The sequence below is a fragment of the Thunnus thynnus genome, chromosome 20, assembly GCF_963924715.1.
Source record: "Thunnus thynnus chromosome 20, fThuThy2.1, whole genome shotgun sequence".
Lineage (NCBI taxonomy): Eukaryota > Metazoa > Chordata > Actinopteri > Scombriformes > Scombridae > Thunnus > Thunnus thynnus.
The window spans coordinates 12,274,086-12,301,850 of record NC_089536.1 but is presented as its reverse complement, the minus strand read 5'-3'; the positions used below and the strand labels follow the sequence as shown (position 1 = coordinate 12,301,850).

At 42.2% G+C, this 27,765-nt stretch overlaps 2 protein-coding genes across 6 annotated transcripts; one reads left to right on the top strand and one right to left on the bottom strand.

Annotated features, from left to right (window-relative positions):
* Nucleotides 1-285: 285 nt before the first annotated feature.
* On the top strand, nt 286-25,368 carry kat6b (K(lysine) acetyltransferase 6B). Of its 5 annotated transcripts, none has more exons than XM_067577268.1 (17): nt 286-548; nt 2,728-3,588; nt 8,460-8,568; nt 10,131-10,246; nt 10,476-10,557; nt 11,057-11,186; nt 12,615-13,576; nt 14,685-14,806; nt 15,710-15,822; nt 15,961-16,102; nt 16,237-16,398; nt 16,948-17,041; nt 18,603-18,834; nt 19,117-19,276; nt 19,682-19,954; nt 20,829-21,114; nt 21,247-25,368. In XM_067577268.1, exons 2-17 carry the CDS (start codon nt 2,971-2,973, stop codon nt 24,072-24,074), a joined length of 6,429 nt encoding a protein of 2,142 aa, XP_067433369.1. In that variant the 5' UTR covers nt 286-548; nt 2,728-2,970; the 3' UTR covers nt 24,075-25,368. The 5 variants fall into 5 exon arrangements, with proteins under 5 accessions (XP_067433369.1, XP_067433371.1, XP_067433372.1 ...); XM_067577270.1 differs by having other exon boundaries at nt 286-572; XM_067577271.1 differs by lacking the exon at nt 286-548 and adding an exon at nt 1,799-1,956 and having other exon boundaries at nt 12,615-12,670.
* LOC137172698 (dual specificity phosphatase 29-like) lies at nt 25,367-27,765 on the bottom strand. Its single transcript, XM_067577279.1, has 4 exons — nt 27,608-27,765; nt 27,249-27,468; nt 26,945-27,168; nt 25,367-26,572 (listed from the first exon to the last, which is right to left on the bottom strand). The coding sequence occupies exons 2-4, from the start codon at nt 27,428-27,430 to the stop codon at nt 26,358-26,360; spliced, it is 621 nt and encodes a 206-aa protein (XP_067433380.1). The 5' UTR covers nt 27,431-27,468; nt 27,608-27,765; the 3' UTR covers nt 25,367-26,357.

Sequence of the window (27,765 nt, the reverse complement as noted above, 5' to 3'; positions counted from 1 at the left end):
GAAATGGCTAAAATTCTGGATTTATGTGTTTGTGTCAAAATCAATCACATTTGGGTTTATATCTTCTGCACATCAATGGAAGTTTAAAATGGCCATAGGGGATTGATGTTAGTAGGGTTGTTATGACATAAAAATGTTCTGCATCCTGTCGAGAGTAAACCTCCAAAAACATGAAGTCTGAAAAAAAAAATGCTCCTCTTGGCTCATCACTGGACACGTTGATGGAGGGGGAAAAAAGTGAAATTGACAATATCATTGTAGGAGCGCACTAAAGGGGCGACGGTCCGCTCCACTACACTGAAGTAGGGATGTCTACAGTGGAAGAAGAAGAAGGGGGAGGGTACCACTTTGTCACAGGCTGCTATGTAGATTAACCTTTCAATTAGTTGTTATCAGGTCCTCTCCATGTCTCGGCGCAAGCTTTTCAGCCTTCGCTTTAAGAGATCAAATCCCACGAAATCGCTCGGATATGTCGCTGCACATTTTTATCCTTCGACGTTTCCCCGATAATGAAGAGGAGTATCCGAGGGGGGGAAAAACTTGAAGAGGTAAACTACCAGCAAATATTTACGGTAGCCTGTGCCCTCTTTTTTTCCTCTTTCTCTTTCATTCTAGTTATATCTTCATTCTTGCATGAAACTTGGCGTTAATTTGTTGTTGTTGCCTTCTCGCTTTTTAACGGCGGCTACGTTAGATAGGTCGGTCGGGTTTGTGTAACATCTAAAACGGTGTTAAAAAAAAATCCAAAGAAGGCTGTGTATCATTTCCTAATATAATATGGAAAACGAGAGCGGCGCTGAGCTGAGAAATGGGAGCTGAGAAAAAACTATAGCGATACATAATTGAGAAGCAGTGACGAAGGAGCTACTCTCCCAGCAGTCGTGTTAACTTGTATTCCCCCCTGAACATCTTTTTTCCCCTCCAGGGCTCACTATTTTTCCCTCATCGGAGATATTTGATAGTTAATGGTGATAAAGAGGTCATGCCATCATTGCACAGCGCAACACAGGACGTTAATAATTCCGCCTGGCAGACGTGAAGCGTACAGAAAAACCTACTTTTTTTTTTTTTTTTTTTTTTTAGCTCAGCGGAACGTTTATTCATCGCCCCTCAATTTAACGTCACATAGTTTAAATGTTAAATATCAGGAGAATTACGGCTCCTCTCTGGGGGGAAAGAATGAAAAGGGGAGGAAGATAAAGAGGAGGGAAAGGCGATAGCTTTCACACATTTTAGCCTGCAGGAGTCTTGAATATGCTACCTGGAAGGTTTTTTATTTATTTATTTATTTTATTTTAATGAGACGTGTTCCACTTTAAATCAGCGCTTGAGTCTTTGCTGGTTATAATGCAAACAAATGATAGATTTAACAAACAGCCAATTAAAGTCTAAAATGATCCAAATCACTTTCAAGTGTAACCAACTGTTTCAAGGAGGAATCTAATTAAGGTGGGCCGGTGTTAAACGCTTTGCAAATGAGGTTAAATATTTATCTCGTTTAATCATAACTCAGCCAGTTTATGTCTGTTATAGTGTACGTGTGACTTAATAATATCCTGTCGCTGCGGGTAGAGCTGTAAGTTAAGATATTATGACTGTTGGAGGTAAATTATATCAATTCATCACTGAAGGCACCTTAAGAGGCGGGTCAATTGAGTGAAGTGACAGATCATACAGCCAGTGCCGTGCCTCTCGGAGTGAGCTCATACATAAAGATTGACATGTGCTTTATCAAACCAGAAATCGGATCTTGTCTTTACAGCCAATATTGAAGTTGCTAGGGAGGGCACATTAGTGTAGGTAAGGTTTAATGAGACTCCATTGGATTGTAATCAGCGTCATGTCGGATTCATGTAAACTACAACATTGTAACAAAATGGCGACTGTTTAGGTGACATCAGTAATGCTGGCAACACTGTCATTTATCTGCTCAACTCAGCGGAAACACAACTCTAGGTTTGTTACGTAGTTATTACCGGTTTCTTCCTTCGCTAAACGGCGCGGTGATGATTTGCAGACTGGCCTTTAAAACGTCTAACGGCAGCTGTCAGGAAGTGAACATTGATTATATACATCTGTCATTAAAGCTCGCGCTGATCAGTTAGTCGTCGCGGACGTCGAGCTGTCAAAAGTCGCGTGCGGGCGTCTAACGGCTAAACGTTACAGTTAAACCTCCTTTTTGTGCTTTTTTGTGAGTAACGGCTTCTTTTTAAACGCAATGTTAAACTGACACTTTGTAAATTACGCTGTAGAAGTAATGTTAACTTGTAAGGTTGTTTTGTTTTTTCTTTAATGTAGAAAATGAATCTGAAACCAAAAAAAAAAGTGTCGAGGAGAGAGTTCATACTTTTCCAGAACTCGGTAGAAGTTTCTAGCTAAGCTAAACTGTCATAGTGTGGAAACTTATTAGCTACTTTGACAAAATAGTCTCTTTTGAAATGGACATCTGGTTTGCTGTGTGGAATATGGTGTCAGACTATGGATTAAGTCACTGTAATTTCTTTAGCAGCCATGACAGCTCCTGCATCTGTTATAATTCATCTGTAGCTCATGTTTTACCACATCTTTAAAGTTCTTGCTACATGCCTCTGGCTTAGCCTTTATATCTAATATGCTGTAAGCTAGTTTGTAGAATGTATATTAGAGGAAATAACCAGCAATTAACAGGAGAGTTTGTGAATTACAAATGTATTTGACTTGTTTGTTTCTCTTTTTTTTCTCTTTTAGATTTGATCTGGGATTTCAATTAACACAGCTCCAGGTCAGGTGGTAACTACGATTGTGGAATTTATTAGTGCCAACTTTTTCCTCAAGTTCAATGTCTGATACCCAGGATTGAGGAAAAATATGTGGATGGCGGAGTGGAACATAACTTTTTGACCTTATCAAGGATGTGGATGTACCCAGTGTTCAGCAGCAGAAAGGAGGAATCTGTATGGATCACATTTTTGTGAGTCTAATTGTTCAACCATGGTAAAACTTGCAAACCCTCTGTACACGGAGTGGATTCTTGAAGCAATACAGAAAATCAAAAGGCAAAAGCAGAGGCCCTCGGAGGAGAGAATTTGTCATGCGGTGGCCACATCACATGGACTGGACAAGAAGACCGTCCTTGAGCAGTTGGAATTAAGTGTTCATGATGGCTCTATTCTCAAGGTTACAAATAAGGGGAGCGCCTCTTATAAGGACCCAGGAAATCCCGGGAGAGTTGGATCAATCCCGCCTGCAAACGTGTCTGTGCCATCAAAGGAATCTATATGGAATTCAAGCGATCTGCGCCATATTGATTGGAATAAGATACTTAAGAGGGCCATTGAGGGCCTGGATGATACACATGGCTCCTCGCTAAAGAACATCGAGAGGTATCTGAGGAACCAGGATGACCTCTCAAACATTGTTGATAACCCTGCTTTCCGGCAGAGGTTACGGCTAGCGGCCAAGCGGTCGGTTAACAACGGCAGGTTGTTGAAAAACGGCCCTCGGTATAAGCTCAGCCATGGCAGTGCAGAGGGAAGGGGCTCCAGGTGTCCAAGTGCTTCCCCCTTGGTCCTGTCATCAGTGACACTCCTCCCCCATGAGCGAGACCAGGTACACACACCTTGGCCTCTGCATTTTCACTGCTTCACCTCATGCTGATCCTCATATCACCCTCACCTTTGCTGTGTCTTATGTTGCTGTTACCCCAAAGGGATGTCCCAATGACCGAAATAATCTTGTTATCAATGTGTCATTGATTTGAACACTGTCACTCAGCCATAACATGTACTAAAGCTTTGTTTTCCATGTATTAAGGCCTTTTGGAACTTTTTTTGGAAAATTTTTATTCCAAGGAGGACGGGTGACATTTTCCTTAATGGGAATTTTATGATTGTGGTCTTTGGGACTCTAACTTGGCAGGTCAGGAACAACGCAAATCTAGAGTGTGTCCCTTTGGGGTTGTGTTGGTCTTGGTCTCCATAATAAGAGATCTTGGATAACCAGAAAGTCATGCTGACAGTGTGTGGTAGGCAGTCTGCTGTAGGCTTCCCACAAGTTATGTAACTCTAGCCTAATGACCTTAAGGGATGTGGCTGGCTGTCTTGTGAGTAGCAAAGCATTAGTGAACAGAATTGGGATATTTTATTTGTAATTGACAAAGGCAAGAGCACGAAGTAGTCCTTGCAAATATGGCTGGGAAATTGGAGCTGAAGTATGTGTGGTTGGACAGAATATTCTCAGACTTCATGCAGCTGTTATGACCTTTGTGCTAACCGAGATGCCCCAGAGAGGAAAAGAAACCATATAAACAAACTTCCAGGTTGCATTGTTTCCGCTGCTTTTGGCACCTCAGGGGTGGTTTATAGCTTGCAGAGATTGTGTCTTTTTTACTGGTGCTTAGCTTTAACACACGCTGCAAACAAACGCCTGTGAAATGACAGCACTTTTGTACTCGCTTTGCAATTTTAAGAAGACACTGTCGAGTGCAGGAGAGTGAAAGTAGTTTTCTTTGTGTGGCCCCAAAGCGCAGCATACAGTCATCTAGATAGTTTGTTGTGAAGGCTTTTTGCAGATCATGTGTTGAGGCTTATCAAGATGAGCTGCGGTCTAATAGTTTATGCACAAGTTATGCAGCTGAAGTGACGAGCAGCATCAGGCTATAGAGATGTCACCCAGCTCCCCACCAGTTTCGCAGTGAATAATCAGGAAGCGACACCTTGATACTGCAGCCACAACTGTGACTGTGTCTGTGGTCAGGCCAAGAGTGAAACTGAGAACTGTTTAGAGACACAGTGTCCTGCGATGGTTCTCATAGCTGAGGAAGGCCTGCTGTTTTCCATTTGGAACATTTCAACCTATTGCTCCCGGCCTGATGACATCACCTAGCCCAGTCCAGGTTTGCCGTTCACTTCAAAGGATGAGACATCTCTGCCTGCTCTGTTCCTTAAGCACAACGAGTGTGTGTGCGTGTGTGTGTGTGTGTTGAGAATAACAGATACTTTGAGGTAAAAAAGAGCAGTCTTGGTTTTGAGTTTATTACATTCTGAAGAGACTCTGGCAGGAACAAAGGCAAGGAATGAGAGTTTTTTTTCCTGCTGTGTTATGCAACCACTTGAGCTCTCTCTCTCTCTCTCTTTCTGTCTCTCACTACCTCTCTCTCTCTCTCTCTCTACCAGCAGTGTTCTAATAGGACCCCACCCCCTCACTCAGGACAGCCTGCTCTTTTGAAGCAGCATAATTTCCTGTAATGTACTTAATTTAGAATCCCCAAGAAAATCATCAGCATCTCTTCAGCTGTGTTTGTTTCTCTGTTTGCGCATTTTTGTGCTGTGGTAGATTTGCAAATTGCTATTGGTTTTAATCACCAGGCCTAAGAATATAAGAATATTCCTGATGGAAATTAATTCTCCAGTTCCTGGATTAGACTTCATAGCTCAGCCATCGGAGACTATGCTATGAAGCAAAGACTTATTAAGATATATATATATACACATATATATACATATATATATATATATATATACTTATTTTTTTTTTTTTTTTTTTTTTTTTGTGTGTGTGTGTGTGTGTGTGTTTGTGTGTCTCAGCTCTGAGCATTTCAACAGCACTATGCGCAGGCTGCACACTAGCACAGACATTTTGTTGATCCAAAACCAAAGTTTAAAGGCTCATAAGAAAATTATTTACTCAGTGATTCAGTTTTTCTCCGCATGCAGTGTAATAAAAATACCACATGGATGGGTTCCGATAGCTGGTTTCATCTCGGATCTGGTTTCTAGTCAGCAAAATGCCCACATTCGTTAAGCTATGACGCTAACAATTATCTTATCAAACCTTTTATCTCTCCTCACTCTTTGTATTAGCAAAGGGCAATGGAAAGTATACAGGGTGCAGGCTTCTCATTTTTAGCCAACTGTCTCAGTCGCTGGTTAAAATGACAGACATCACCGGCAGCACATTAGAGCAGCTGTAGCTAATTAACATTAATTCTGTAACGGCTAAAATGAAAAGTTTGCCTATTCTGTTGTTAAAATGCTCTCTGCAGCTGGTGTCTGTATTCAACAAAAGATTGTTTGGGAGGGAAAACACACATCACTTTGTAACACCACTGTGGGCTGTGTGTTTTTGTAGTTTAACAGAGACCAACAGAGTGGTGTCTTTAGAGAAATGATCTAGCTGATCATCTCACATCAGATTAAGAGTCTCCCAGTTAAACGTTGATTCATATCATATCAACATTTTAATCTGATCAATTTAATAGTTCTGAAACAGGAGTAAGTAGCTTGTGAAGTACAGGAGGCTACAGCTGTTAATTGAACGTGTCAGATACGTTTAATGAACATTTCATTACGCTGCGCATCTCATTTTCACGTTGTAGGTACAGGTTGTGAACATTAATTAGGCTGCCACTAACAACGCTAGTGTTCCTGCTTTCACAGCTAACAAAAGGGGATTAGACATCTTTGAGTTGTAGTTCTTTTAGCCTTTAGTTACTTCAGATGGTGAAAGGTAAACCTAATAGATTTGCAAGGGATTCCAATTTGGTAAAATGCTATTGAACACCATCCCTAATGACACACATGTGCTTTTTGTACATAAAGAAGAAATAATATCGCACTCACAACTCTGAGCCCTTGTTTTCAGATGCCTTTGACTGCATCTTTTAGAAGGAAGATGGCTTATGATCAAGGACAAAAGCTAATATTTCTCTCTTTATCTCTGCCCCAAGTGAACGTGATCTGAACTTTGATAAGCCCTTAATTGTCAGACATTGTGCAGTCCAATTAACAAAACACTGGGGTTGTGTGTATGATCTTTTTGATTAATCGTTAAGTCTATGTAATGTGAGAAAAGTAACTATCACAAGTTCTAAGAGCCAAAGGTCAATTTAGAAACATGTAAAAAGCCATCACATTTAGCTTGATAAATGGCGTAACATAGTTGCTGATAAACTTTTTGTCAATCGACTAATCGTTTCAGCAGCAGTTGTGTTCGTTTGTAATATGAACAGTACTTCTAACCAGGCCTGTTCAACAAGATTGTTTGCAGTTGTAGAGGCTACATCTTGCTAAATCTGAGCAAAATATACTTTCTTTTCTTTAACATGAGACAATAAAGTCACTGATTACCTCTGAGCCACATGTTGTATCCTACAGGTGTAGCAGTAGCATTTCAATGTTTTTGGTCCATAATCACAGCTGTGTGAGCAGCAGTCTGCTTCTAATGCCAGCGCCCGCTTTCAAATATTGACCTGGCAGGTTGGAAAATAGAGTAATCATTGATGTGGCAGTAAACTGCTTTCCCTCGCCGTAACATCTAATTGATGCAACAGCCAGGAGCAATGACTAAATTCCCACTGTATCCTTGCTGCATATCCTCCTGGGAATCATTTAGATGGTGTGACGGGTTGAAAGGATTGTCCTGTCATATGTGTGTGTTGCCGGATGGAGGGAAAAAAAACAAAACAAGATACCCCTTTATTCAACTGTAGGTCGGGCAGAGGTCAGCACCGATAGAGATTTGGAGGTCGCAAATTTGGTTGAGGTGAGGATGCTGATCTGCATCATAGAAACTAATTATGGGCATCCCCAGAGTGCCCTTCAAAGCTCCAGTCGATTGACAAGGCCTTAGTGTGTAAACTGATGATGAGGTAGGTTATTTATGGTCACACCCTGTGAGTGTTATTTTCCGTTTAGAACTTCCTCTCAAGCAGGCAGCAGTTTGTTTGATGCTCCTCTAGAGGTTTGCTTATATGATCTCATATTTAAAGGTACACAATCTGAGTTGAGTGTGACCATAATTTCAGCCTAAGATTGGTTAGGTTTTGACTGGCTGCTGTTTAACAAGATGACAAGTCAAGTATTTCCCAGTTCCCTCCCTGGAGTCAGCCTCTCTTCATTCTTAGTGATCAATGGGGAAATCCTCTTAAATCTTGAGCTCATATTTTACTTCTTCTGAACTTTACCGTAAGCCCTTAAATGAGTGTTTGTTCTGAGACTTGCAACATTTACGGTGGATCACGGCAGTAACAATGAGAGCATGTTTTATTATTGAGGTAATTTGATTACATGCTGGTTAATCCTTTCAGACTGGAGTGCAAGCTTTAAGAATTGGATTAAGCCCTTAAACTATGATTACTAAGATCACTCTCCCATTCAGATGTAATGGATAAAGGAGGTGGATCTGAAACGCAGCATATCTCCGAGGACAAGATTCATTTATTATTCAGTTCTAGTCTGTGAGAACTCGACTTTTGCTCATTCTCTGAGCTCATGCTTCTGGTTTGTATTTTTGTGGCTGTTTCATTTCATCCACACAGGTTTTTACCTTCTTGCCTTAACCAGCAATATGTATACAGCAATCTCCCAACTCCTGACGAGATAAAATGTCCGAAAACAAACAGACTTTTCAAGCACTACATACGCAGCCTGTGCCCGTTTCTGTTTTTTAAACAGTTTGTCTCTGTTTGTGTTCCCACCCAGCTCCGGGTTGACCCCATCCCAATATGCAGTTTCTGTCTTGGAACGAAAGAGTCAAATCGGGACAAGCGGCCAGAAGAGCTGCTGTCCTGTGCAGACTGTGGGAGCAGTGGTAAGTTCTCACAAGCCATAACATGTTGTAGTCTGGACAGAACTGTTAGCATGTTGGCAAGATTCAGAGGCAACAGTGTGAGTGTATGAGGAACAGAGCTGGACAATATGGTTAAAATCATTTGGTATTGTGTAAAACAGTAATTTCACTCGCTCGTTTTTGTTACTTTTATAACAATAACAATTTGCTTGCTATAATTTATTTGGATCTCAAAAATTTGTAAAACTATACCACAAAAGTAAGTAATAACAGTAATAACAAGGGATAATACTTATTTATTGCCCAGCCCTGAAAAATTAAAACTTTAGAGTAGTAGAACATATACATGGCTAACATGTATTACATTTTCTATCATGGTATGTAACTTCATTTCATAATCAAGCTATATATGTAATTACTTTATTGCTATGCTGTATTGCATTTTTTGGAGATTAAGTTAACCAAATGTTTACATAACCAGATGGAAATGTGGGTTTTTTTTGCCTTAAATACCTGAAAAATCATGACACTTAAATCACATTGATGCAAAAATCCAATATTTCCTTAAAGCTGTCCTGCTCATTGATTTGCAACATAGCCTGCAATCTCCGAATATCACCAGAGGTATTAAAGCTACTTCACTATAAAGGTTATAGAAAAATCTGTGATGGCTGATAAATTTCTGTCATCTCACAAGATACAGTATATCATCATATCACCAAACCCTGGTATCAGCAGTTCTCAGCGTCAGCTAGGCAGATGTCATATTCTCGCTCCATATTTTTTCTGCTTCCCTTTAAGGGATTTATTGGAAGAACAATGTTCAAATTGAGTGGCTGAAGGGACCCAAATTGCTTGCAACTCTCACTGGGCTCAAGAAGGGCAGATGCTCTATAAGTGGCCATTAGAATCTGAAATCACCCAAGTAATTTTCGTTCAATTCAGAATCTTCTATATAGCTCACCAGGCACAGCGGATCAAAGATCAACCATTTTCCCGCTGCAGATTGGTGGCATTTCCTTTACTGTTCTTTTGTTCCAGACAAAACTGCTAACCCCCCATAAAATTACCTCTGCCAAGGAGTCATTTATGTTTGAACAATTATTTTAAATGCCGTAAGGAATTGTTCTCCTGGTGACATTTTTATAGCTCAAATTTGACTAAGTAGCGTCGAGGTGGTTTTCATTAACTGCTCGTAGTGTACACAAATTGTGCTCTCACTGTAAAACAGCTGTTTTACAACCATGAGAGGGAGCCGGGTGAGGGAGAAGGCAAGCTTTTACATGACTTTCATGGATCGGCTTCCATTAGAATGAGTGCTGCTACTGTTTCTGCCTCATTAAGATCAAATTATCTTTAATTAGCGGCTCAGATGTTCGATCATACTGTTTTTAGACACAACTTGTGGCAGAGGGGAGAAAAAGTGTCGCGGACATATAGGCCGCATTGTTTTTGATGATGTAATATGTTAATATTTAACCTTACTGTGTGATTAAATAGAAAGCCTTGTCTCTAGCTCTGTGACACAGTCAACGCTGTAAAAAATGTGTCATGCTAATATGCATTTTTGATTACTTCTGAAGGGCATCCATCATGTCTGAAGTTTTCCCCTGAATTAACCTCAAATGTGAAGAGATTACGGTGGCAGTGTATTGAATGCAAAACCTGCAGCTCCTGTCGAATACAGGGGAAAAATGCTGTAAGTACGATGTTGCATACATCTTAACACACACCATTTTCAGTGTTGTTGGCTTGGAGGTAGATCCCATTTTGTGCATCCCTGAGGATTTGTTGGTTTTCCCTCAGATTTGTAAAGCCTCTCTTGTGCACAATTGGGTTTATTTTTGCAAAAGACTTAAAATGATGTGGGTGTCGTTACATGTATGCAACAGGGACATCCCTTACACATGCCTGCTGTTCCCTTTCAGGATGAGATGCTATTCTGCGATTCATGTGATCGGGGCTTTCACATGGAATGCTGCGACCCGCCGCTTTCAAGAATGCCAAAAGGTGAGGTGTTTACACTGTCTGGCTTCTCTGTTTCCCTCTCTGCTGTCAATTCAAAGCCTTTTCTTCACAGACAGCCGTTTGGGGCTGTCACTCAGCACACAGAGAGGCAGCGGTGGCTTATTAGGAGCTTTGCATGCATATCAAATTATTCCAGCATCCCCGGGGAGATTTGCTATCTCTGGATTACAGTAGTGACCCTACAGCGAGGCTTGTAATGATGGTGCACGTACTGTAGTAGGACATTTGGCAGGCAATTCATACAAGTCACATAGCTTTGCTCAACAAGCTGACACGAAGTCTATTTCACTGGACAGAGAATTGACCCAATGTTTTTCTTATGGATTTTCGCTTTGTGCTGAGTAATTGATTGTCATTGTGAGCTGGTGGGATCCTCGCCAGCTCTTGGTATTAAAGGAAATGTTTCAAATGAATGTACTGTATGTCCTCTGAATTGATGAACCCACCCAAATGGTACTCTCTGTGTTTGGACACCCTCCAGGAACCTGGATCTGCCAAGTCTGCAGGCCGAAGGAGAATGGGAAGAAACTGCTGCACAAGAAAGCCGATCAGATCAAACGTCGATATGCAAAGCCAATCGGAAGGCCCAGAAATAAGCTCAAGCAAAGAATGTAAGTGTTCACAAATTTCAATATTAGCAGTTTCAATTTGTTAAAGGAAAATTCATATTGCCTCTGGTTCAACTTCGACCTACTTGCCGTACTTGCTGTGGTTGTGAGTGATGTTGGGAATTCCAGAGTTCTCAGCAATTAGTTTGTTGAGTATAATGTTAATATAAATATAATATTTATATTAACATTTGGGAATCGTTCAACTAACTCAACAAGAAACTCATGATAAATTATGTAGAAATCAAAGAGTACACACACTCATAAATTATATTAAAGCAAAAATATCAAAGTCAAGTGTAAGTCAAAGTCAAAGATCTCCTAAATCAACCATCACTATACTCCTTGTACTGTTCCTTCATACTCCCATACATTACCTACTGTGTGGAAGTGTTGAGGAACACATACAAAACAAACACAGATCAAATCTTCATCCTTCAAAAAAGAGCCATAAGATCGTAAATAAAACCACTTACAGAGAACCAACAAACCCATTCTTCATCAAACTAAATGCACTAAAATTTAACAACCTGGTTGACTTCAAAACTATTTAAATCATGTATAGAGTAAAAAATCAGTAGTTACCAAACAGTATCCAAAGGTTGTTTCAAATGAGGGAAAGTAAATATGATTTGAGAGGAATATGTATATATATAAAAAAACAGTTAGTGAGGACAAATGCAAAACCTCATTGTATCACAATAAAGGGAGTTAATCTATGGGAAAACTGTAGTGAAGAAATTAAAATATGTAGAACATTAAGTAAGTTTAAACAAATCTTTAAAAATAACATTGAACAGACGAAGCATGGATGAACAAAGAGGTGGACTGGAATAATATGATTTGGTACAGTGTGTCTTTTTGACTTGTGTTGTTTTTGTTTGTTGTTATTGTTTCTATGCTAGTTATCTTTATTCTCTTGTGTTGTTTTGAATGTTTTTGGCTTTGATATGATTGATAAAGTATAAAAGAATGAGGTAGGACTAGAAAAGTTCTTCACTTCATCCTACACCCTTTTCGAACATTAAATGTTTATTATTTGTGTTGTTTACTGAAAGTTTGCTGTGTTTTGTTTCACTGCCTATATATTTTATTTTATTTTAACATGTTTGAAATGAAAAATAATCAATCAATCAAAATTATAAGATAGATATAGATAAAAATGATGGTCAAAACCCATGTAATAGGACTCAAGTTGTAATAAACTGGAAATGATCCTTTAACAAAGTTACAAAATGCTTTTACAGAGAATAAGAACACAACAAGCAAACATAAGCTAAAACAGTAAACTGGTTTTTTGTTTGAGATTTTTTGGATACACAATGTGTCGATTGTTCCCAAAAAACTCTTAATGTCCCATGAATGAATAAAGAATAACTTACAGATCTGTTGTCCGGTGAGATCTTGATTCAGTTTTTCTTGTCTACGCAGGTCTGTAACCAGTGGTGATGGCTCCATGGTAGCACTTGGAGGAAGGGGGTCACCTGGTAGGGTTCAAAAGATTACCGTCTGTTCCACACCTTCATCTGGTCATGCTGCATCTGTGAAGGACGCCAGAGACAGAATGGCTGTTGCAGACCCCTGTTGTGCGGTCGACGCCACCCAATTCACCACTTCCACTCCCACCACCACTCCCCCCCTCACGCCCACCTCCACCCCAGCTACACTCACCGTTAACAAGAAAACCAAAGGGCTTATTGATGGGCTTTCCAAATTCTTTACCCCTTCCCCCGTGGGCCGTCGCTCGCGAGCTGTAGCCGTAGAGTCGCCTGCCAAACAGTTAAGCTCTAGGGACAAGGGTCCGCCCAAACTGTCCAAGCCACCAGAGCCGTTTGCCTTTGCTGCTCACGCCACTCAAAAGATAACCCCCTCGTCCTCTGCACTTCCTCCCGCCCCCACGTTGCCGGGACTTAGCCCACCCTCGCAGGTGTCCAGCAGCTCCACCTCTGCTAACTCGCCCCAAAGCTCTTCCAGCCAGTCTAGTGTTCCTTCCCTGAGTAGTCTCTGCAATAGCAGCCAACTTAAGGGACTATTTGACGGACTCTCACACATTTATACTACTCAGGGACAGTCGCGAAAAAAGAGACTACCTTGCTATGCGCCGCCTAAGCGCATGCACCATAAGCAGGATTCACCCCATGCGTCCAAAACGGGGCCCCAGCGCCTTGGAAAGAGCGAGTTTAATAGAAATAGGTTACACTCCACATCTGCTGGGCCGGGACGACCCAGAGGACACCCATTTAAGATGGTCAGTCATTTCAAACGTAACCCCTTCCTTAAAAAGCACAGGACACTAGGCAGGCTGAGGTATAAAGTGAGCCCTCAGAAGGGAGCCCCCTCACCAGGAAAGGGAGACTTGACAGACGGAAGAATTAAGCCTGAGAATAATCATGGTAAGCAAGGCTCGAAACGCCAGCCAAGACCTGCGTCTCCACACCTTTTAAGCTTCTTCTTTATTTTTTTAAAGCTTGACACTCGCAGTTATTTTTTTTCCAGACTAGAGCTAATCTTTTCTTTGAGAAGACACCCTCAACATCCTAACAGTCTACTAATCTTCTGCCTAATTTGAATTATTTTAGTTTCTTAACCCAGTTTCGTTGCGTTTTGACTTGGCTGCGGAGTTTACGTGGCTTCCATCCTCTCGCCCGTTGGCTTTTGTCATAGTGCATGGCCCACTAACTCCCTCATGTTGCTCCTTGCTCTGTCCTTTACCCTCTGCAGTAGTGCGTATATTGTGATCACTACCTAGTAGAGGCTGTAGTCCCATCAGCGCTCTTCCTCATCACACCCTCACTCTTGAAATCACTGTCTCCACTCAACCTCAATTCCAGTGGTCATTAGACACATACAACCCAGTGATTCACCCACCCAAGCTGACTCAGAGCTGACATGATGATTATAGCCAGAAGGGCAGTAACCCTTGCATTTCACTGTCTTCAGGAGTGAAGTTATAGTCGGAAAAAAAAAACACGTTGGAAAAACAAATGGATGTATTTCAAACAGTTCCAAACAATATATTGCACAAACACTACTTACCCAGCAGAACATTTCCATAAATATGTTAATGACACATCACTTCCACTTGTAATGGGTTTTTGTTTTGGTGGTTAAGTCATGGTGTTGATGTCTTTCATAAAAATTACTGCCTGCTTTCCAACATCAGTTGCTTTTCATGTCGACACTCGCTCCCTTCACTGCATCTGCTTCTTAATTCATGGGAAACTGTCTTGGTGGATGACTAAGCACATGAAAGCGGTTACGCAATTAGAGTGATTTAGTTTCACTTCATTACATTAGGGATTTTCATATAAACATGCAAAGATGATATATTATGAAATTCCTCAGAGACACGGCCTCAAACAGGCTCAGCAGCAGTACTCACAGTATAAGCACATTTGCATAGAATGCATTTATGAGATTATTCAGCCACGGCTGCTTCAAATAGGCCAGTGTTGATTTGCTATCTGATGTGTTGATGTTGTGTTACTTTGCCTGTAACAGGCCACAATGGGGAGCTGCGAGTGAAGCAGGAGGCTCAAGCCGACTTTGCGGCCATGTCCAGAGACCACGTCACAGAGGAGGACATTGAGACATTCATGCGTGTCCAGGAACTCGCTGCGCAGGTGAGAAAACTTAGGAAAGGGGTAAAACATCTTAAACACCAACTTGAATTTTAGGCGAAGTTTGCAACTTCTATTTTATTGACTTTTAAGTTGAACTAGTGAGTTGACATTGGCAACACAATACTGTTACAAGAACAGGGTCTTACAATCACATATGTGCAGCCAATTCTGTGTTCTTGCTAGCAGCCAAAAGTATTTGAAAGAGATATGCCATACAGATGTCTGTCATCTGAAACACATATGGCCGTCCCACCCTGCTTTAAACTATCCTTTATTCCACCATCCTCATCCACATTATGTATTTTCCCATAGACGGTTTCTTGGGGATCTACAACTGTGCTGCTTAGTAACATACGACTCTTAAATATTTTAACCAACATAAATAATGTTTCTTTTTTTAGCCCTTAACAACTACAACTCCCATGAGGTCTTAGTAGCATGCGTATGGCTAAGACTCATGGGAGCTGTAGTCATTCAGCGCAAACAAAATAATACATATAATCTTTTATCTGTGCTCAAATCTTACTCCCTCAATAGAGTAGTAGCAGTAAATATATTAAGAGTAAGGACAGAAAAACACAGGAACATTTCAGATTTTTAGGAAGAGCAGTAAAAGAAACTCTATGATAAAATACATTGAACACTGAAAGCTAGTGGATCAGCTAACACAGATGTCAGCAGCAACTCTATATTTTTCGAAGATTATATGTTACACAAGTACTCAAGATCTAATTATTGACAGATCGTGGTCAAATGTAATGTATCTTTCATTTTGACATGAGAACTGTGAACCACAATCTTGAGTAGAGAATTTTGTCACAATACATTGATATGGTCTGGTGATAAAGACAATTATCTTGATCAGCATATTCATCCCTTTGTCTTTGTTAAATCTTTTCTCAGAGAACTGGACCTCTGATGAACACAGACTCCATGCGATGCCCCGCAGTCATTGAATTTGGGAAGAATGAGATTCAAACCTGGTACTCGTCACCTTACCCGCCTGAATATTCAAGGTAACGTTGATGATACACAACAGACAACGCCAGTTTGTTTTATTACTTTATTACTTGAGACAAATTTTATTTGAATGTCCTTTAAAAAACCTCTCATGCCTGAGTACAAACCGCAGCTCTCCCTTTTGTCTTTGTTAGATTACAAAAGCTTTATCTGTGCGAATTCTGTCTGAAGTACATGAGAAGCAAAAACATTCTCCAGAGACACACAAAGAAGTGTGGCTGGTTCCACCCGCCAGCCAATGAAATCTACAGAAAGGACGACCTTTCCGTCTTTGAGGTCAGCTTCCTTTTACAGCAATAAAGCAATAACTGTATGCTGCATGAGATTCCATTGAATGGGTTCTGGGAGGAGGAGGGAAAAAATGGGACTGTTTGAACAGTGTCCTCTTGCTCCTTTTATTCCGTGTTTAGGTTGATGGAAATGTCAGCAAACTATTCTGCCAAAACCTCTGCCTGTTAGCCAAGCTTTTCCTGGATCACAAGACCTTGTATTATGATGTGGAGCCTTTCCTCTTCTACATACTTACAAAGAATGATGAGAAAGGCTGTCATCTTGTGGGCTATTTCTCCAAGGTAAGAATTACAGAGTGATTATACGGGAAATGAAGGAATACCGCACATCATATTTGAATGGTGATACTGATACAGAGAGATCTTACTCTAATTTGTCCTTTTTTTTGTTAAGTGCATCCAATTTATTCGCAGTTTTGCTTAAATGTTGAGTCAAATAATTGATTAGTCAAGCAAAATGGCAAACATTGACTTATTCCAGCTTCTCAAATATGAGGATTCTGTGTTTTTCAGTTTGATGTGATTGTAGTTATATATCTTTGTAGACTAAGCAAACAAGACCTTGGACTCTGAAATTTTTCACAATTGTCTGACATTGTAAAGACTAAATAATTAATCCAAAAATCAAAAAATAATCAACAGATTAACCAGTGATGTAAGTAATCGTTAGCGGCAGCCCTAATTCACACACAGAGCAATACTTTTTAGTGAAGGTGTGTGTGTGGCGTGCATGCACACGTGCACAGCTTCAGACAAGGACAATGGCAGGTGCAGTAAATTGCCAGCTTCAGCAGAGCTCTGACATACTTGATCTGTTTCTCCTTCCCTCAGGAAAAGCTTTGCCAGCAGAAGTACAATGTCTCCTGCATAATGATCATGCCTCAGTACCAAAGGCAAGGATTTGGAAGGTTCCTTATTGATTTCAGTAAGTTCCTTAATGCTTTTTTAGACCACTGAACTGAGTTTTTTTTTTTTTTTCCTTGGTCTTTACAAACAATTTCAGATTAAGGGGTGAATTTGTAGCTTGTGGCAAGGTGCTGTTATTTGGTTAAGGCTTTGAAGTGGTCGAATCAAGAGCATTCGTGTACAGTGCTTAAGCAATCACAGAAGATTAGGAGTGAGAAACATTATATTCCGTGTGCATACATTATTTGATGGCCAATAGTATTTTACCTAAGCATCGCCTCGAGAGCTCTTTTGTAGAAAAAACCCCAGTTCTCTCTCTTTGACTTGTGATGAGGTATAGATGCTGCTTTTATGTTTTAGTCCAGTAAATGCAACACAACACATACAATATTTAAAGCCTGGCGGCCCACTTATGAAAACAGTTGCTGCCTTGAGTGGATTTCTGTGTTTAGGCAGGCAGTTTTTTATCATTACAGCTTTTTTTTATTATTATTTTTCAAGAGTTGTCTCCTCGCCGAGTTTGTGTGTGTGATGAAGAGAAGGAAAAGGAGCAAGTGAGGGGAGGGCGAGCGGTAATGGAGCATTTGATTTCCTGTTCACTTTGGGAGCCATTGAGACACAGAGATGCGAGAGGATCTGTGATATTGAGAGTGTGCTGATAACAAAGACAGGGATTAAGGGAGATTGAACACAGCTGAGTTCTGAGCTCTTTGAAGGCTTTATTGGAAAATGTAGCTTTGGAGCTGGAAGTTGTTTAGATTAAGATTTTCTGTTATATTGGATTGTATTAGAGGAACACTTTGTCTCAGGTAGCTCTGAGAGCACAGCATTAGTGGGAGCCTGTGTGAAAAATGTTCCCTTTCAAATCATAATTCAAAGGAGTTGGAATAGCTCTTTTGTTTTGGTTTATTAATGATAATATACTTGTAAAATGACATGAAATGAAATATGACTTTTTTTTTCAATTAATTTATTTGAATATTCATCGCTAAGTGTTTGTTATCACTGGCTCCTCTTCTTAGCTTTAGTAATGAATATTTTCATGATTACTGGAATATTATGTGTTCACTGTTTGGTGATTAGATTTGCTTGTTTGGTTCTCGGTAGTGGGTGCACATTAAAAGGCATTAATTAATTTCATGCCGCTCATAATGGATGACCCTTGACAGGGCCACTATAAAACTAATTACACACAGATACATATTAGTATTAGATTTTTTTTCTTGTTCGTTATCTCTTCTAAGTGCAGTCTCTTGTGAGCAATGACATCCAGCTGCTTTTTTGTTGCGCTCTGTCGCTTTGTTTCCTCTTTACTCCCTCTTTCAACCTCCTTTGTTGCCCTTGCCAGCATGTATCATAGCTTCTGACAGAGGTTGAAGGAGAGGAAAACTGATTGCCTCGCTTCTCTTTATACTATTTGAAGGTGAAATCCCAACTAGGGTTCAGTGTCACATCCTCACATGAATATGTAATCCATAAGGGAGGGGGGTGTGGGGATTGAAATGCAATCTGAAATAACCCAGCAGCAGCCTCTGGCTTGACTAAAGCATTTTGTTTTTGTTTGAATCGTGTCTTTTTAGGTTACCTTCTCACCAGGCAAGAAGGACAAGCTGGCTCCCCGGAGAAGCCGCTGTCAGATCTGGGTCGCTTATCCTACCTGGCATATTGGAAAAGTGTCATACTGGAGTACCTTTATAAGCACCCAGATAAACACATCAGTGTTAAAGGAATAAGCAGGGCCACTGGGATGTGTCCACACGACATCGCCGCTACTCTCCAGCAGCTCGGCATGATTGACAGACAGGATGGCAGGTCAGTTTCTGAGCCGCAGTCTCCTTCAGCCTGTGCTGCCGCTTCTGCGTGCTGTCTGACTTATCCAGGCCAGCGGGTATTTTTAACAGCATATCCATTAATGCCGCTGAATATTGACAGAAGTAAGTCAGATTAAGCACCCCCAAGGACATGGAGCACCTGCTGTCCCAAAGAGTTCGTCTTTGTGCTTGTATTTAACCACACATCACCTTCTGTCTACTGTGGCTAGTGCTTCGCTCTGTTTTGGACATGATCTCATAGGCTTTTCTCTCTGTGACCTAGGATTGTGTTGATCAGAAGAGAGCGATTGATTCAGAGGCACATGGAGAGGCTGAGGGCTAACCCACGTCAGAACGAGGTGGACCCTGACGCCCTGCGCTGGACACCTTCCACAACTGTCAACGCAGTCCTGTCGGAGGAGGAGAGGGAGGCAGAGATGGATGTAGGTTTTCCTGATCAATCAGGAGACGCTGGTTATTTGTTTACATTTCCTGCAATGCTGAAGGTTTGCTTGATTAGCTTGGGAGTTCAAATTGAGGCCATTAACGGGCAGAGCATTCTCACTGTCAGCAGGCATCTAATGTTGTGCAAAATTGCCCTAAATCAGTTCACCACATACATCCATGAAATGCAATCTTTCCACGGTTGCTTAACGGAAATGTTTCCTCCATGACGGGCAAACATCCAATCAGGACGTTGCTCTTATTATCAGGAGAAACCTGCAGTGATTCATTTGTCATGATGTTAATTCCAATCTCGTGTTTTCCCATTAGCCTCATTGCTCAGATGTTGTAGTCGTGCGTGTGCCTTTCCCAGAGATAATGCGTCTTGTCTGTTTAATTACCAGGCTGAGCGGCTGAAGGAGCAGGCCAGTTGCTGGGAGAAGGAGGAGAGAGAGGGCTACATGATGACTCACAGTAGCAGACAACCTCTCACGAAGGTCCATTGCAAGGTTCCCTACAGAACCTACGAACGCCGCCCTGCACCGTCCTGGACCAGGCGCATCCAGCAGTCGGAGGACTTGAGCGATGACGAAGCCGACGATGACGACGACGATGACTCCGATGGCTCACCACCCATCCTGACAAAAGCCCATGCATTGCTTGCAGCCAAAAGAAAGGTGACTTTTATTGTTTATTGATGTGAATCATGTTCCTTTTGCATCACCACAAGTCAGCTATTTTCCCAAGTGGGATTATCTCATTGATTATCTGGAGTTTTATTCTAGGACATTGTGAAATTGAATGTATATCATGAGATATTTCCTTCATTAGGGACCATGTTGTGTACTCGGGTGAGATGGAAAGGTTTGATAAATATTCATGAATTCAGTGGAGGGTTCAGTGGCTTTCTCTTGTCATCTGGAGCCTCCCTGTGTGCCTGCAGCTGTAGATAATAGATTGTGTTTTCACTGCTGGTGTCGAGACTGTGCAGGCTAAACCTTGTACTATTGTCAATGGTCATGGTTAATTTACTGCCCTCCTCTGTGCTTCTCACATCTGTTCTGTCTATATGGCACTGCCCCCTTGTGCTGGAGATAATATTACAGCCGGCTGCATGATGTCAGGGGAGACCTTTTCAACAAAAACTGTATGGAATCCAGGAAAGAACAGCAGTGGCTGTTGGAGTTTATTTAGTGCATTAGTTACAGTATTGATTTCACATTCTTCTTGTGAAGAATTTCGGAGAGGAAAGCGGTTGAGTCGTAGACAGCCGTTGGGAAACAACTGGAGAATTAAAATATAGACTGTGGTTTCTGCTTACTCTGCCTGTCTCATTTGTGGTTTTCCACACCAGGCTGCATTGCTCAAACATTTAGTTTCACTGTGTGGTTTTAACATTTTACATTTAGCACAAAAGCCTGAATGAATTTCTGCTGTATCCTAATGGAGGTCATCCACCTAGTGCCCTAGTTTTCACTCTTTACAAAACTAGTCTTCTCTGACGGAGGTTTTATTATGTTTTCATTGGTTGGTCTTTTATTTGGGTTTCAGAGAACCATTGTGCTCAAGAAGAGAGGGCGTAAAAGAAAGAGAATAAACAGCAGCGTAACAACAGAAACCATCTCTGAGACGACAGAGGTGCTGAATGAGCCATTTGACAACTCAGACGATGAGCGCCCTATGCCCCTGCTGGAACGCACCTGCAGAGTGGGCGAGATGGAAGAAGAAGAGGAGGAGGAGGAGGACAAGACACAGATTACACCAGTGAAACGCCGGAGAGGTCGCCCAAGGCTCGAGAAGAATGCACAGAAAGACAATCTTGAACACTGGAATGAAGGTAATTGCATCTCGACTGTCATATAAATATTCTATAGTGAATTATTACTCATAAAATATTTTTATAGCAGATTGTGCGAATTCTCTGGCAAAATAGTAAAATGTTTTGTTTTGTTGTTTTTTTTATCTGTAGGAGCTGATGTCCTTTCTAAGAGACCCAGCAGACCTCGTCCAATGAAACGGAAGAAAGGGTGGCCCAAGGGAGTGAAACGGGGTCCCCCTAAATGGAGGCTAAAGAACGAGCGAAAAATGGGCTTCAAGCTCAACCTCTACACGCCCCCTGAAACTCCTATGGAGGCGGAGCAGCACCATATTCAGACAGAGGAAGTGAAAGAGGAACCAGACCACGACGTTGTCAGCGCAGACGAGGGCAGCAAAGCAGCCAGGCACTCAGCTAGTCCAGATAGAATGCTAGAGAGGCTCCCCTCTGAGCCCCCAAGTCCTGCTGACCACCGATCCCAGAAGTCAAGCTCCCCTGAGGGATCACCGGTGGTTTCTCCGGTGTGCTCACCTGCCGCCTCTCCTGTGGCCATGTTCCCTCAGCACGAGGACAGAAGCGATTCCCCAGAACCGCCTGAAGACGACCAGCATGAGAGTGAACACGAGCAGGACTCCCCAGCCAAAGATGTGGAACACAGCACAGAGGGTGCTGTATCGTTGGAGAATGACAATGAGGAAGATGAGGAGGAGGATGAGCAGAGAACTCAAATAGAGGATCAGGATGCAGATGATGAAGATGACAGCCACAGCAAGACAGCAGAGCCTGAGAGCAGCAAAGCAGAGTTGGAACAGAGTTCGAAAGAAATAGCCGAAGACACCCCACCTTTTTTAGATCCAAAAGAAGACAATGACTCTGAGTTGAGTCAGCAGGTTTCTACGCTACCGTGTAGTGAAGAGGAACCAGCTACTGCTGCAGAAAGCATTCAGGACGTAGTGACAGAAACGACAGTAGCAACACCACCACCTGCAGCAGTAGCAGTCGCTTCAGTAGCAGCTGTAGACTCTGATAACCCTGTAGACTCTGAGTCAGAGGAGGAGAGCACACCCAGTCCCTGTCCGGATCATGCGCCTCCTCAGCCTGCAGAGAGGCCAGCACTCAGTCCCGTGCTGAGGGAGGATCCCCCAATCTGCACAGAGATTGACTCAGAGACAGCCCAAGCTGTTCAGTCGCTGACACAGGAGAGTGAGCGGGAGAATGTTTTCCAGGACTGTGTAGAAAGCCAGGAGGCCTGCAGGAGCCTGCAGACTTATGCCCACATGGCCCAAAGCCCCCAGCTCACCCCGCTGGATGACTGCCCCCAGTCAGACCACAGCAGTCCACTTTCCTCTGCGCAGTCCCATCCCAGCCAGTCTGTACGCTCTGTTAACAGCCCGGCTGTCTCCATCCTGGAAAGCGGCTACACTCAGATCAGCCCTGACCATAGCGCAATCTCAGTGCCCTCTCTCCACAACATGGAGACGAGTCCCATGATGGATGTGCCATCGGTGTCGGATCATTCGCAGCAGGTGGTGGACAGCGGCTTCAGCGATCTGGGCAGCATTGAGAGCACCACGGAGAACTATGAGAACCCCAGCAGCTACGACTCCACCATGGGAGGCAGCATCTGTGGGGCAGGCCCCTCCCAGAACAGCTGCTCCTATGGCAGCATCCCCCAGAGCAGCTGTGCCGTGAGCCAGCAAATGGCTGGCAGCTGCGGGATGATTCAGCAGAACAGCCTGAGTTCACCGCCGCACTGCAACGTCAAGTCGCCCCAGGGCTGCGTGGTGGTGGAAAGGCCTCCCAGCAACAGTCAGCATAGCCAGCACAGTCAACACAACCAGCGCAGCCAGCACAGCCAACACACTCAACACAGTCAACACAACTCCCACAGCAGGCACGGCCCACACAATCAGCACAGCCAACACAATCAGCACGGTCCACACAATCAGCTAAGCCAGCACAGTCAACACAATCCCCACAACCAGCATAGTCACCACCACAATCACCACCTGCAGCACAATCAGCTCAGCCAGCACAATCAGCACGCTCAGCATAGTCTTCACAATCAACACAGTCAGCACAGCCAGCAGCAGTCAATGGCACAGTGCGCCATACCCACCAACTTCACCACCACCATGCAGCTGGCAGACATTCCTGAGTCTGGCAACCCAAACTTCACCCTCTACGAGAGAATCAACCACCAGGGGGAATATGGCAGCGGGCACTACTCTCAGTCGTCTGGCCTCAGTCTGGCCAAACTGCAGCAGTTCACCAACACATTCATCGACCACCCTCACTCGCTGCCTTTCAACCACTCGGCCTCACACCCCATCACATCTTATGCAAACACCCCTTCGTTGTCATCGCAGCACTCCAGTCTGGTATCCTTATCCCAGACCGAGAGACATCGAGTTTCCAACCCACAGGTGCAGGCCACCATGACCCCACCCCCGAATCTCAGCTCTCCACCACCCATGATGCTACAGCGCAACATGGGCATCCCGCCATCGCAGCGCATTCAGCCCCAAATGGCCTCCAAGAGTCACATCTCAGCACGCTCCAAGTCTGCCCCGCTGTCGCACCACCAGCAGCAGATGTACGCCCGGCCGCCGCAGACTGTTGCCATGCAGGCACCATCCAGGACGTTGGCCGCCATGCCGCGCATGAACATGAGCGTGAACATCATGCCGGCACCAGCCTACAATGTCAACTCCATGAACATGTCCTCCCTCAACGCCATGAATGGCTACAGCATGAGCCAGCCCATGATGAACAGCGGCTACCATGGCAACCACGCCTATATGAACCAGTCACCCCAGTACTCTATGCAGATGGGCATGATGGGAACACAGCCATACCCCCAGCAGCCCATGCAGGCTCCACCACATGGCAACATGGTGTACACTCCAGCTGGTCACCATGGTTACATGAACACAGGCATGTCCAAGCAGTCCCTGAAAGGGCCTTTCATCAGGCGGTAACTCTCCGCAGGACTGAGCTGGTTCTTCTCACGTGCATTTTGCTGTTCAAAGATGCACTGATCTGGCCTTGTTTTCTTTTTTTGGTGTCTTTTTGTTATTGTTTATTACTTAAAAACCAGCAGCAGCACTTGGAAAGAATGCAAAAATTTTCATCAATGAGTAAACTTTGAAGCTAATGTTAAAAAAAAAAAAAAGTATTTTTGTTCCTCCAGATGGGAAGCCTTACATCATTATGATGAAAATCTATTTAATTAGTGTTAGTGTCTCTGATGTGTCTTTGCAGCAGGCGGGTTCAGAGCTCGGAGGTAGAGATTTCATCAGTGGTCTTGCAGTCGTGTAGCAGCCTCAAATGAAGCCATTTAATGTGCCTGCTACAAGTGGAGTTAGTGGCTGTTTGAACCTGTTCAGTGTACCTGTCTAACAGTGCTGACAATTAGTTTGTACTATACTCATGCCTTTGTATATTTAAATTATTGTACTTATTTTGTAAAGTGAAAACTAGCATGCTTCAGTCTCTGTTAGTGACAGTGCATTGAGTAGTACTGTACAAGTGTTGTGCTTAATAGCAAGCCATTTTAAAGATATCTGGCCTTTATTAGGTTTCCCTCCACAGGGAGAAAGATGAAACTATATTTTGTTAATTCTAATAATGTAAAAAAATGTAAACTTAGTCCTGTTTTCTGTTCGGTTTGAGAGGTTTTATTGCTATGTATGTATAATTCTGAAGTCTTTTTGTAACAGATCTCCTTGAGGCAGCTTTCTGTTTAATAAAGCAGACTGATTTCTGTCAAAATAACAAAGCATATCTCAGTGTTTGTACCCTGAAAATTCTAAAACATTTCAAAATGTCCAGAAGTGTGGCAGAATTTAAAAGAACTAAATGATTATAACAATGAATAACAATAAAGAAAATATAAATTTAGTCCAAAGTTGATATTTTACATAATGCCTTTAAAGCTACGTTTTCATTCCATCTGTAGATTTGTTTTCTATCTTTATAAAATGTTGGATTTATATTTTACCGAAGTGTAGAAGAATAGAGCCTGTGAATAGACCAAACTAAGCTAATGAATTGCATGTAATTCGCAACTTGTACTTGTGTTTTTGTTTATATTGCTCTTTTGTAGCCTTTGTACCTGTACAGAGTTGCTGGTTAGAAAAGGGGGGAAATACCTGGCTATGTGCACAAAAATCGGACAGAATGACATTCTTGTATTTATGACTTTTCTCCTTTTGTCAGTCACTTAAAATGCTGTACATTTTAGCATAAGAATAAATTATGATTGACCATGTACATGCTTGTTCTCCTTTAATTAAAAAAAAAAACCACTAGCCTGAAACGTATCATAAGAACGAGGATGAAACGACAGATTTCTAATTGGTGGTAATCCAGGAGTCCGTTTTCTCTGCAGAAAAGTATTTTAAAATAAAAAAGAAGTGAAAAAGAAAACTTGACTTGGACTTGGCTGCTCTGAGACTTGATTTAATTGAGATTTCACCCCCTAAAAGCTTGACTTGCCAACAGTTTTGAAAAATTCCAGAGCAATAACCATACACAAACAGAGAGCAACAGGCAGGTTTTTCATGGCTACACACCTTGAATATTTAATACAATACAAAAAAATGACTTGATCTAAATGATGCAAAAAAAAAAAGCATTATTAACACAACTTTAAAGGGTGAATGTTGAAACGCTGTTCATTTTAATGGTCAGCAGTTGGAGACCTTGCATTGTGACTTGCAGCTTGTTTATTTAGACCAGTGAAATGGCTTAATCCCTTAAAAGGCTCGAGACTTTATGAAATTCGCTCTGATAGACTTGGACGTCTCTAGAATGACTTGAGACTTAACTTGGATTTGTCTCCAATAACGTGTTTGAGATTTGACTCAGACTTGTCTACAGTAACTGAGACTTGACTTCAGACTTGTCATGTGACTTGCTGCAATAGACATGAGACCTGGACTTGTATCGGATTACTTGAGAGCTGAGTTGGACTCGTCTCAAATGACTTAAGATTTAAACTGAACCTGTCTCAAACTAATTGGACTATCTGTAATTACTTTTAACGTGACTCTAAAATGCTTTGTGACTTGACTTGGACTTGTCTTGAATAACTAAAGACTTGACTTGAGACTTGCTGTGATAGTCCTGAACCTTGACAAAGGATTCTTGATTTATTTGGGTCTAGACTTGGACTACTGACTTATAACCTGACATGAACTTAGTCTTAAATGACTTGAGGCTTGACCTGAGACTCAACTCGCCCCAACAAGTCTTTATAATCAGCTCTGCTCTGTAGTGTCTTTCTTTTTCTCCTGGAGCTGCATGTCCAATTCTCTCAGCTGTTTCAGGAAGCCCCAGTTGGGGATGATCCGCCTGCGTTTTTTCACGTGCTCGATGGCGTCAACCACCGTCATGTTCTCGCAGATCATGAGGTAGGCAAGGAAGAGCGTGGCAGACCGACTCCTTCCCATCACGCAGTGAACCAGCAGTTTATCTGGAGATGCGCAAATCACACAATCAGGGATTTGGTACATTTACAACTTTTTTTTCTTGTATTTTGTTCTTTTGTCAATTTAAAGGGTCAGTTCATCCAAATTACAAAAAACATATTTTTTCACTTTCTTGGTATCTATCACTGAGATATCTAAATTTTTTTATTTCTGCTGCTACACCAACATGAATAAGGCGAATCAGATTTCATTTGTGGTGCTCAAACCATTCATTTTTTCAAAACTTTTGAGCACAAATTTCAAAACTTATATATTCAGGTGGAAGAGACCTATCAAGACTGGATACCATTAAAGAGAAGTGAAAAAAAACGTCTGCAATTTGGCTGAAATGACCCTTTAAATCTGTGTCATCTTACTCTGAGGATTGCTTAGTGTTTCTTTAATAAACTTGGCAGCAGAGAAAAAATACTGGCTGAGGTCAAAGGTTTGGATGTCCTCTGCTACCACGCCGTAATAGACGATGTCCATGTCGCTGTAGTAACCAGCTCCAGTGTCCACGTGGTTCCATGTCCCCTCTGCCGCATTCAAGATGTGCGTAATCCCCAACTTCTCCAGATTATATTTGTCCTTTGCAGTCTCCCTGCGAGAAGCCAGTGTGGATATTATTTTAATCCTCTATTAAGTTATTCATTTTAGTAATTTAATGCTTTTTATACTTACTCGTCCCCGATGTAGGTGTTAGGCCAAACCTCGTTGACATGAGTGTAAGCCACACTCCCACGGTTGAGGATTTTCTCCAGCTCATAGCCCCCAGGTGTGACATATTCATCCACTGGACTGGATTCCTCCGCTGCCTTTGTAACATTTATCTTGGTGCCAGTCTTTGACTTGTGAGAAGCCATTTTCTCACCGTGGCTTCCTTTCACACATGATTTATTAGCTTAAGGGAGAAAAAGAAATACCACAGTTGCTTTTTTCCCCCCTCCTTTCCATTTTTCCTCTGCTATACAATCATGAAAAAGCTCTGTTTTGTTTTGGGTTTTTTTTTGTTTTCCGCATGCATCTCCAATACAACTCACCGAGAGATTGAAGTCCTTCATTTTCCTGCTCGACAGTTTTGTTTTCATCATTCTAGCCGGCTTGTTGTGAAGCCGTCCTTAAAGGCAGAACATGGTGAGGTTTAATTCTGGCAGGCTCAAGTCAGGGCACAGATTGTATAACTGCTCTGTGACGGGCA

What these genes read in the sequence shown, in the direction of transcription:
- LOC137172698 (XM_067577279.1), bottom strand. Translation starts at nt 27,430, where the DNA reads ATGGCTTCTCACAAGTCAAAGACTGGCACCAAGATAAATGTTACAAAG. An exon ending in AACACCTACATCGGGGACGA is followed by an intron (nt 27,169 to 27,248) that starts GTAAGTATAAAA and finishes GGCTTCTCGCAG; the next exon opens with GGAGACTGCAAAGGACAAAT. An exon ending in AACACTAAGCAATCCTCAGA is followed by an intron (nt 26,573 to 26,944) that starts GTAAGATGACAC and finishes GCGCATCTCCAG; the next exon opens with ATAAACTGCTGGTTCACTGC.
- kat6b (XM_067577268.1), top strand. Translation starts at nt 2,971, where the DNA reads ATGGTAAAACTTGCAAACCCTCTGTACACGGAGTGGATTCTTGAAGCA. An exon ending in TACCCGCCTGAATATTCAAG is followed by an intron (nt 15,823 to 15,960) that starts GTAACGTTGATG and finishes TGTCTTTGTTAG; the next exon opens with ATTACAAAAGCTTTATCTGT. An exon ending in ACGACCTTTCCGTCTTTGAG is followed by an intron (nt 16,103 to 16,236) that starts GTCAGCTTCCTT and finishes TTCCGTGTTTAG; the next exon opens with GTTGATGGAAATGTCAGCAA.